The sequence below is a fragment of the Echinops telfairi genome, unplaced genomic scaffold, assembly GCF_000313985.2.
Source record: "Echinops telfairi isolate 266 unplaced genomic scaffold, ASM31398v2 ScPeMD7_7412;HRSCAF=8450, whole genome shotgun sequence".
Taxonomy (NCBI): domain Eukaryota; kingdom Metazoa; phylum Chordata; class Mammalia; order Afrosoricida; family Tenrecidae; genus Echinops; species Echinops telfairi.
The window spans coordinates 11,914,455-11,924,563 of NW_022111312.1; the positions used below are offsets into that span (position 1 = coordinate 11,914,455).

The 10,109-nt window shown below is 40.8% G+C and overlaps 1 protein-coding gene across 1 annotated transcript in view; it reads right to left on the bottom strand.

Moving 5' to 3' along the window:
• The window catches only part of IFT81 (intraflagellar transport 81), an 81,684-nt gene that overhangs the window by 44,169 nt on the left and 27,406 nt on the right, over positions 1–10,109 (bottom strand). The window contains exon 11 of the mRNA XM_045296715.1: positions 6,230–6,376. Coding sequence (XP_045152650.1) covers positions 6,230–6,376 — 147 coding nt within the window. The remainder of the gene's footprint in view (positions 1–6,229; positions 6,377–10,109) is intronic.

Sequence of the window (10,109 nt, forward strand, 5' to 3'; positions counted from 1 at the left end):
TTGTTCTATACCCATATCAAATGCCTACTGTAGGCATTCAGTGAACAGCGGTGAACGAGAGACATGGGGCTGGCCTCATGAAGCTTTCTGGGTTGACAGTGGGGCAGAGAACAACTGTGATCTTAAGGGAGTTGAGCATAACAACACACGGGAGCAGTGTGTTGGCAGGCCATTTCAGGAGGGCTGGAGGAGACACCATTTTTCTAAGGTCTCTTTGTCATCATAAGGGAAAAAAAAAAAGAAACATCACAGTAACCTTTTTGGGATAAGTCAATCACAGTTATCGTCGTTAACTGTTAGACTTCTATCCTGTTTTCCAGCTCCTCCTACATGGTGTGTTGCATACCTAAAATATTTTTATGTAAACGTTTTCAAAATATGTAAAATGTAGTTCACTTAACATTGAGAGACCGTCTCAATGTTGAAGTCATCACAATTTGGAATAACAGGTATACTCTGTATTTACTATGAGTCAGAAACTTCTCAAATGGCAATGGGTTTGGTTTGGGATTTCAAAAGGAAAGGGGTACACAAGACAATACCAGTGGGGACTGGTGGAAGCCCTTCTGAAATCCAAGGTTCCCAAGGACTAACCTCACAACTGGTCTTTCTAAGGAGGGTAGCCTCAGACCTGCTCTGTTAACTCTTGCTCTGCACATCAGTTTTTCCATATTCCTTTTAATATTGCAAAGTCACTCTATTATGTTTTTCCTTTGTTGTTGTTCTCAGTTAACATATGGTTGATTCCTAGCAAAATTTTCACATTTTTCATTCATCTTGGTTATCCTCATGTGGACTCTGGCTTGACTATGTCCCTCTCAAAACCTGCAGCCAAAAAAATGTAGCAGAATATTCTAGGCATAGCTTGACTATAAATAGGATATACTTTTTAATGCGGTATAATATTTTATTTCCTTTTTAAAAAGCTGCATTACTAATGGCTGGGGCTCTGAGTTGGCAGACGAAGCTGGAATTCTAATCCATTATATTTATAATCCCATTAATGGCATTGTGTTTGTTTCAGCAGTGTTTTTAACCTATGAAGAGGCTTCTGAATTATAATTCTAGCATTTGTCTCACGTTAATAATTTCTTTGAGCTTTTTGTCATGTGTAAATTACTGTGGGCCTGGAGCCAGACAGCCTCAGTTCAAATGCCAGGACTACTACTTACAGGGATATGGTCATAGACAATGTAGCTTAAATGCTGCATGTGTCTCAGTTCTCTAATGAAAAAAACAAAACAAAAATTCTATCTATCCATCCATCCATCCATCCATCCATCCATCCATCCATCCATCCACATTCTTTCCACTTTGTCCCTGGGTTCCTTGTTCCCATCTTTCCCATATCTTCCTGACTTCCGAGTTTTGCTTTTGGGTAAATGCTGTCTTTTAGCGTCTCCCATGGTTGATTCTTGAGAGGAGCACATTCCTCACAGATATTCTTATTCACTTCATAGGTTGAAAGGTGATTCCCGGGAGTGGGTTCAGTTCTAGGTTGGAAGGGCTGGGTATATTTTTCCAATACTCCAGACAGCATTAAGCACACAGTATCTGCTCAACAAATGGCAGCTAAAACAACTTTCATCATTTTCACTTCTCTTGAATCTGTGAAAATTGCTTATCCCTAAACATAATGCTGTTTCTTATTTCTTTCTACTGAATGGCCTACAACTTGGGGGAACTCCAAGTATTTATGGTATAATGTGTAACTCTAGCTTTCAAATTCTTCATCTAAGTGAATGATGAAAATATTAAGAGCTAATACCTAATATTTACTCACTGCCATCAAGTGAATTTCAACTCACAGTGACCCTACAGGATTGAATAGACCTGCTCCATAGGCTTTCTGGGATAATGACTCTTCGTGGGAGCGGACAACTTCATCTTTCTCTCATGTAGTGGCTGGTGGGTTTGAACCACTGGCCTTGCAGTTAGCAGCCCAATGTTTGACTCACTGTGCCACCAGGGCTCCTTAGTGAATACCTACTGGGCACTTACTATGTGCCTGGTGCTGTTCTAAGCACTTCAGTGGTATTAACCCATTTAATCCTTACAATAATTCTAGGAGGTATGCATTTATCTTTCACAGCTGAGTAAAATGAGGTTAAGAGCTTGCCCAAGGTACCAAGCTTGACAAGAAGCAAAGGTGAAGTCACCATTTGCACTTAAATCCCAAAGTCCCAGAGCCCTTGTTCATAAGTGTTACACTCTCCTACCTTTTATACATGTAATAATGTGCTGTGTGAGAACGACGACTTCAGGATGATGGGAGATGCTGTATGTAGGCCAGACTTGGAAGCTTTCAGAAGCTCTGGCAGCCAGCCCTTACAACAATGGTGAGCACTTATTCCTCCATCCCCAGGTCACTTGGAGAACCCTGAGAGGTTGGGTGATTTGTTCAACCTTTTCATGATGAATTTCTGCTCAGAATTTCTTTGTTGATACCATGTATTTCCAATAATGGAAGGCATGCTAAAATTAGGGAGAATTTTTTTTTAGATAATATGGATTTTGACATAATTATATGGGACACCTAAGACCCAAGTGGGCTGGTAATAGGGGTAGATTTAGGTTTTTATTCAGATTCACAGTTACATAGGTCCTAGGCACTAGAACATAGCTATACAGTAGGTGCTAGAATAAACTGAGGCAGCAAGACCCACTTCTCAAAAAACCTGAGGGGCTGAAAAGGCTGGTGGGTAACATATGTCCCGTGGGTCACAAAAGTGTTAAGGTCAATAGAAAGATGCATGCAAGACCTGGGTCCCAGTGCTGCCATTTGTTAGTGGTGTGCATCTTCCATTTCTCTGAGCTTCTCAAATAATAAGACCCCTAAGGTGGAGGCAAGTATGAAAAACAGGCAGCACAGAGTTCTGTACCGAGAAGGTGCACAGTGAAAGCTAGCCCCTGTGTCATTCATTCCCTCCTGGCACAGCATTCTTCCCAAACACCCTGTGACTACTTCCGGGTACCCTCTTACCAACTATGCTAACAGATGGGTGGCACAGGACATGGTTCCTGAGTGACTACCATGTAACACTGAATCAGAAATGTTCCAGTTAGGTCCAGCCATGTTATGTCATTTTAAGTGTGACAAACTGCCTAACTTTTGTCCATATGGACAATCACTCCATCAAGTAGAAAGTATTCTAGTAGGAAACACAACAGGTCTACCAAGATTTGCTCTTCATAGAACTATGCTTAATGTTCCCCAATACCGCCTGTTCTGTTAAACAACTGCCAAATGAGTTACTGGATTTGTTCTAGTTGGCAGACATTAGTATCATAAGGTCAACTTATTTTTTAATTTTAACCCTTTTGCATCATTTTATTATTAGGTACTGTTGAGTTAATTCTGACTCAGATCCCATGTGACAGGGTACTATGGCCCCATAGGGTTTTGTCAGCTATAATTTTTTAAAAATAATTTTATTGCGGGCTCTTATAACATTCCATACATCAATTGTATCAAGCATATTTGTACATATGTTGCCATCATCATTTCCAAAACCTTTCATTCTACTTGAGGCCTTGGTATAAGTTCCTCTTTTTTACCCTCCTTCCCTCATCCTCCCATCCTTGTAAATACTTGATCAATTATATATTGCTATTATCATTTTATATCTTACACTGTCCATTGTCTCCCTTCACCCACATTTGTTATTTGTCCCCTTCAGGGGGGTCCCTGTATATCTAACCTTGTGATGGGTTCCCACTTTCTCTCCTTTCCCCCTTCCCAAACCTCCCCCTATCCTCATGATATAGCTACTCCCACTACTGTTCCTGAAGGGTTTATCTGTCACTTAATCAAACCCCATCAGGTATTATACACCCTCCTCACTATCAGTTTTAGATCTCTTGTTGTTCCCTTATCTATGAGTTTGTTGGTTCCCCATTCCCCCTCCCCAGCCTCTCCTCTCCCATGACCCCCCAGAACTCCTGGTCCTGTTTTCTCTTCAGGATTGTATGTTCTGCCTATCTTATATAGACAGACATAGGGTGAAAGAAATAAACAAACAAAAACAAAAATACAAGCAAACAAAACAGAACAACAACAAAAAAACCAATAGATAGTTCCAGGTCTGTCTGCTGACCCTTATGTATGTTTTATGATCAAGTTTGATGAGGTGTCAAGCTGTGTCCCCCAAGTCAGAAATCTATTTTCAGGATTCCTCGGGGACTTGGTTACTTTGTTCTCCTTGCTGCCCTGCTGCACTCCCTTCACATTTAACCCACTGTGCATGGGGCAGACCAGGCCCACTTTCTGCACAGTGTCTCGGGTACTGTCCCCCATAATGCTATGGGTCAGTGAGGGGACATCATATCTCATAGTGGGACCGGCCCAGCTACAGTCCTCTCTGTCCACTGGCTGCTCTGAGCAGCATGGTTGTTCCCGGGGCTTGGTGGGCCATGATGAGCTTCTCTCTCTCTCTCTCTTCCCCCCCTCCTTCCAAGTTCACTCCCAGTTGGTCTGGGCCAACCTGCCTTTCTCCCAGCTAAATCTTCAGTGCTGTCCTCTATATTGCCTCTTATGGGGAGGGGTCAACATAGCTCGGCTTGGACCCAGCCCCGTCTCAACATCCATTTTTGAACAGTTATTTTTCCCCCTCCTTTACAAGAGGAAGGATGCCTTTTGCCGTAATTCAGATGGGTCTCCTATTCACCACAAACTTTGAAAAATAAAAGCGAAAACCTTGGCACTAGGCAACCTGCCCTCATTTCTTTACACTGGAGACATCTCAGGAGACTGACCAGCATTGCTTGGGTGTCTCCATGTGGCCTGATTGATCAGCATGGCTAGTGGATCGGCCAGCATTTTCTGAAGGTAAAATATTAGTAGGCAGTATGGTGTCATACAGCAAAATCGCCACATAAATAATATTTTGTTGTTGTTGTTTTGGTCTCCCCCTGAATAGCAGCAATGTTGTCACAAAGTACATACTGTTCACTTCCAACTATCAATCTGAATGTTCCCATGTCTTAAGGCAATCTGGAAGTAGATGCCTAAAAGCCAAAGGAAATATTTCAATCAAATGTTGATTTTCTAAAACTACTCCTTCCCCAACATGCTAAAAGGCTCACAGGGTGTCTACAAGAAGAAGCACCGCGGGGGGGAAAAGTGGAGTCATGGGAACAAATTCGTTTGTGTTGGGCAGAGTGACGGTTCAATGCCAATTTGGAACAGCATGAATTCAATAACTTTTCAAAGCCAACACTGAGGTTTGGACATGAGCAGCTTTTTCAAGAAGCTTTTACTGAAGCCTAGTAGCTAATACATATCAAGACAAAACAAAAACAGTAAGAGTCAAAAATTATCTACCATTTGATGTGGGGGGAAAAGAGTAAAAAAGCAATAGCAGCTATTTGACTTCATTATTTCATGTTCTTTTTGATGCAACTTTAAGAAAAGGGGTTGGAGAATTACATATATCTTTTGTGCTTGAGTTTAAACTCACTGCTATCAAGTCAATTCTGACCCACAGTGACCCAACAGGACAAGTTAGAACTGCCTCTGTGGGTTTCCAAGACTGTAACTCTTTGCTGGAACAGAAAAACTCATCCTTCTCGCATGGAGTGCCTGGTGTTTTTGAACTACTAACCTCATGGTTAACAGCCTGATGTCTAACCCACTACACCACCAGGGCTCCTTGTGCTTGAGTTTAGCCATTTATAAAAGACAATATTAGCTGTTCTAGCATGCTCATGAATTTGATAGAAGGTAAATGAAATAACAGATGTTAAATTGCTGTTCAAAATTTTAAAGTATACAGCAAGATAAAATAGTATTTTTTAACCTGTAAGCATCTCTAAAGAGGTGGTTTAACAGTGGCAGCTAAAACTACTGAAAGCAACATAGTGATGGCATTTTCTTAGCCTTTCATGGAGATATATTAACCAGCAAATATAAATTTTCACCTTATTCATTAGCTCCATTAATTTTGCTTCACTTCTTGCAATTTGATACTCAAATAAATGTAATATAAATTCACTAAGTGGCAAACTGAAAGACTAGACCCTTGTCTCACAAAACTCCCTGCCATTTTACAAAATTAACAATATTTTTGTCAAGACACTTTTCTTTTTCTATTTTCCATAAATAAGTCATAAAATAAGATTAGCATCCCACTACTGATATCCAAACTAGGAAAGCTCAACACATCTGTGTCTTCAAACAAAGACTCAATGTCACACCCAGGTTTTGTGAGATTCTTCAACTTTAACTTACCTCATCACCCTTGAGGACTTCAGTGCCATCGAACTCCCGGGTCTGGTTGGTCTTCAAGGACACCTCTCTCTCGAGGATGGATAACTTCTCCTTTGCCTCCTGAAGTTCTTCAGCTTTGGCCTCTTTTTTACGAGAAATGATGGACGCCTAATTGATCATAAATACGACAGTAAAAGAACACATGCATTCAACTTTCTGTTGTTCTTGTGAAGGAATCTAGACAAGCATTTTCCATGTTATGGGGCTCAGTTTTCCCTATCTGGGTGGCTTCTCCTGACCACTACCCACCACCACCAGTGCCAGATTTAGTGGGCACTAATAGATGATACACATGTTGGAAGGCAAAGGCCTTGAAAGCATAAGCCATATTAACAGAGAAACAAAAAGGCAGTAAGAACAAGAATATTAAAGTCTTATCAAGTAACACTGAAATGCTACTGGAAAGAGATTCTAGGTAAGTAAATCGAATTTAACATTAAGTCTATTGTTCTTCTGTACAGTGGCTTCCTTTCCTCAGAAGAATGCTTTATTCTCAAAACCACAACATGGGCCATCTTATCTAGGTCAATAAATCAGATTTTTCAAATGAAATATTAAAACGTCTATTAAATTTGGGGCACTCTAATACATAAAATGCAGCTTCTATACCAAACATTTGACTCATCCAAATTATGCAAATGTTTAATCAAGTCAAATGGCTGTTCTAACCCTGAGTGCATCGTTTTATATTGGCAAGGACCTCTAATAGTACAATGGTTAAGAACTTGGCTTCTAACCAAAAGGTTAGCAGTTCCAGCCCACCCTGCCAGCATTCTGGCTTCTGTCAATATTATAACCTAGGAAACCTTACGGGGCACTTCTGCTCTATCTCATGGAGTCAATAATCACAACCACCACAGGCATTCTGAGGGGTCGCCCTAAATAAATCAGACACAATTATTTAAGAAAAATATGGGAAAAGATGTTTTTCTTCAGTGAAGTAGACTGCTTCTCTGAGAGTATTCCTGGTAAGAAATCAAAAAGGAATGCTAAAATCACCTGAAGTTTATAGGAATTCCTTAACGGCTCAAGTAAATGTAAACTTCAGCCTTAAAGCCAGATTTTTACTTAACAGAGACGCACAAGGGCATTTCTTACTGCAGGCAGGAACAAGTTAAAAGTATTAGGGAATATATTTGTAAAAATGGTGTCAGGGTTATTTGACCTCTAACTTCATGATGCAGTGGAGAGAATTACCATCAACACCAGTCCATTCTTATGAAGCAGAGGTCTGATATACCTCCTTCTAGCTTTTTTTTTTTTTTTTTTTTCACTATTTCTGACACTAGCCATTTTTCAGGGCATTCTCTACATCTCTGCTTGGTTTGATAATTTGTTGCAACGGCCACATAGAGCTCATAGTTACGGGGGTTATTAGTAAAGTAACAGGTTGCAATTAAGGATAACGATACAGTTCTTTGAGCTAGATAGCTTCTTTTCAGCCACACTTGTATAGTCAGGCCTTTTACTGGCTCTGGTCTCTTGACCACTCAGCCTGGCCCCTGCCCTGCTAGGGCAAGTGTTACAAAGCTCTTTAACTCCACTAGTAAGTGCCCCGGGGAATCCACTTCACCAGTAAGCCTTGGCTTGAAAGTGGCCCCTGCCCTGCTAGGGCAAGTGTTACAAAGCTCTTTAACTCCATTAGTAAGTGCCCCGGGGAATCCACTTCACCAGTAAACCTTGGCTTGATAGTGGCCCCTGCCCTGCTAGAGCAAGTGTTACAAAGCTCTTTAACTCCACTAGTAAGTGCCCCGGGGAATCCACTTCACCAGTAAGCCTTGGCTTGAAAGCATTTTGCTCACTTCTTGCTGTGAGTCAGCAGGCCCAGCTCTGTTGACAAGTGCCTCAAGGCAGCCTACTCTTCCAGAAGGTTTCCTACCAGAATGGACTCAGCTCTCTTAACTCCATGGTCTGGCAAGCTCACTGTGCCACTCACACTGGTCTCCTGGTTCTTTTACCTCTGCTGCTGCTGCTGCTGTTTCTCTGCCACCACTGCTCAGCACCTTGTACTTTCTTCATTGCTAAAGCTCACTCTCCCTCAGGTCTAGGAGGTTTTCAGTGTAGGAATCCTAGGTCCAAAGAAAACACTCCAATCCTAGCTGTTCTTCTTGGTGGTAGGAAGGTCACTCTTTCCTGTTGTGGGACTGGCTCTCTTTTAAGCCTAGTAGATGGCAAAACTACCATTTTTGGGAGTCCCACCACCTTATTTGTACAGTCCCCTTACCACCAGAGCTTCATGTACTTTCTTTACATTATCATTTACATTATGAGGGTCACAAGCACTTCATAGTCTCTCCTAATCAAATGGTGGGAATTACAAGACAACGGTAGGAAAGGCCATTAAAAAAGCATTCCATTGAACTATACCACTGAACAAAAGAAACCAATTTGAAGTATAAGAATTTGAAAAGAAACAGGAATTTTCAGAGTATATAATTATATATTTAAAAAAACAAAACTAATTGAAAAAGTATAGTCAACCAATTATCAGTTTCCATCAAAGAACAAAATCAGTGATAAGACATAAGAAAATACCTCATTTATATGAGTAAAAATACAATAGAATATGTAAACATAAATGTTAACAAGTCCCAAACTTTTATGAAGACAACTATTGAGCATAAATTAAACTTGGACAAATGTTCTTTTGTCCAAAGATGACCATGTTCTTCAACAGGAAGATTCAATATCGTAAAGATTTAAATTCTGAGTTAATTGGCAAATATGATGCAACTCCAAGAAATAAAATATTTGCTAGAGCTAAACAAGTCAATAAGAAAGTTTATTAAAAAAACCCACAGACAAGTGTAGCCAAAAAGACCAGAAAAAAGGAAAACAACTGGAAGTGGGAATGGCTACCTTTAGCGACTCTTAGAGCTCGACTATAAGGCTTCTATAGACTAAACAGTTGATGCAGGTGCATAGATAGACAGGTCGAGAGACAGAGTAGAAAATTTGGAAATCCAACATAGTTTAGAAATGTAGGGTAAATAAAGGCAGAATCTGAAGTCTTTGGGGTAAAGATGGTATTGGAACAATTGGATGGCCACATGAAAAAAAGATGTACTGCCATTTCATCAGAAGTTCTAAATAGATTCTAAGATATTTGCTATAAAAAGAATAAGCAAACAAAACATAATAAACACACACATATAAAAAACAAAATAAGACCTACCAAAAGAAGAAGCATGCCTTAAAAGCCTATAAGTAAAATCCTCTATAACCTGAAGGTGGGGAAATCATTCCTGTGACTCAAAATTTGAAAACAAGACCAGAAAGGGTTGATAAGCTTGATTTCATAAAACAAAGACATTTCCCATGACAAAAACCATTATAATCAAAGAGAAAAGATAAATAACAAGCTGGGGGTGGTGGTGAATGTTATAATTTATAAGCTATACAAAAAGTATTCCTCGGCCTCATTACCAACTAAATGGACAACACCACCCTCCCCCCAAGAAGAATTCACTTCAGAGGACAGCACTGAAGCTACAGCCCAAGAAGAGGGACTGGTCTGGTCAGAGCACACAGGAGCCAACGAGGGGGGATACAGGGGGAAAAAAAGAAAAGAGTGAAGCACATCCTGGCTCACCAAGCCCTGAGGACAATGTTCCTGCTCAGAATAGCAATGCACAGAGATGAACACAGGGCTGGCCTCACCACAGGACACAGCATTCCTCATTGACCCATAGCACCACGGGGGACAACACTAGAGACACGCAGTGGGAACTGTGCCTGCCATGAGCGCACCACACGGAAGCCAGCCTCTGGGGGTATGCAGCAGAGCAGTGGGGGGAGCAGAGCAATGAAGTCCCCAGGGATAGATGCGGTGCCAGGGCAT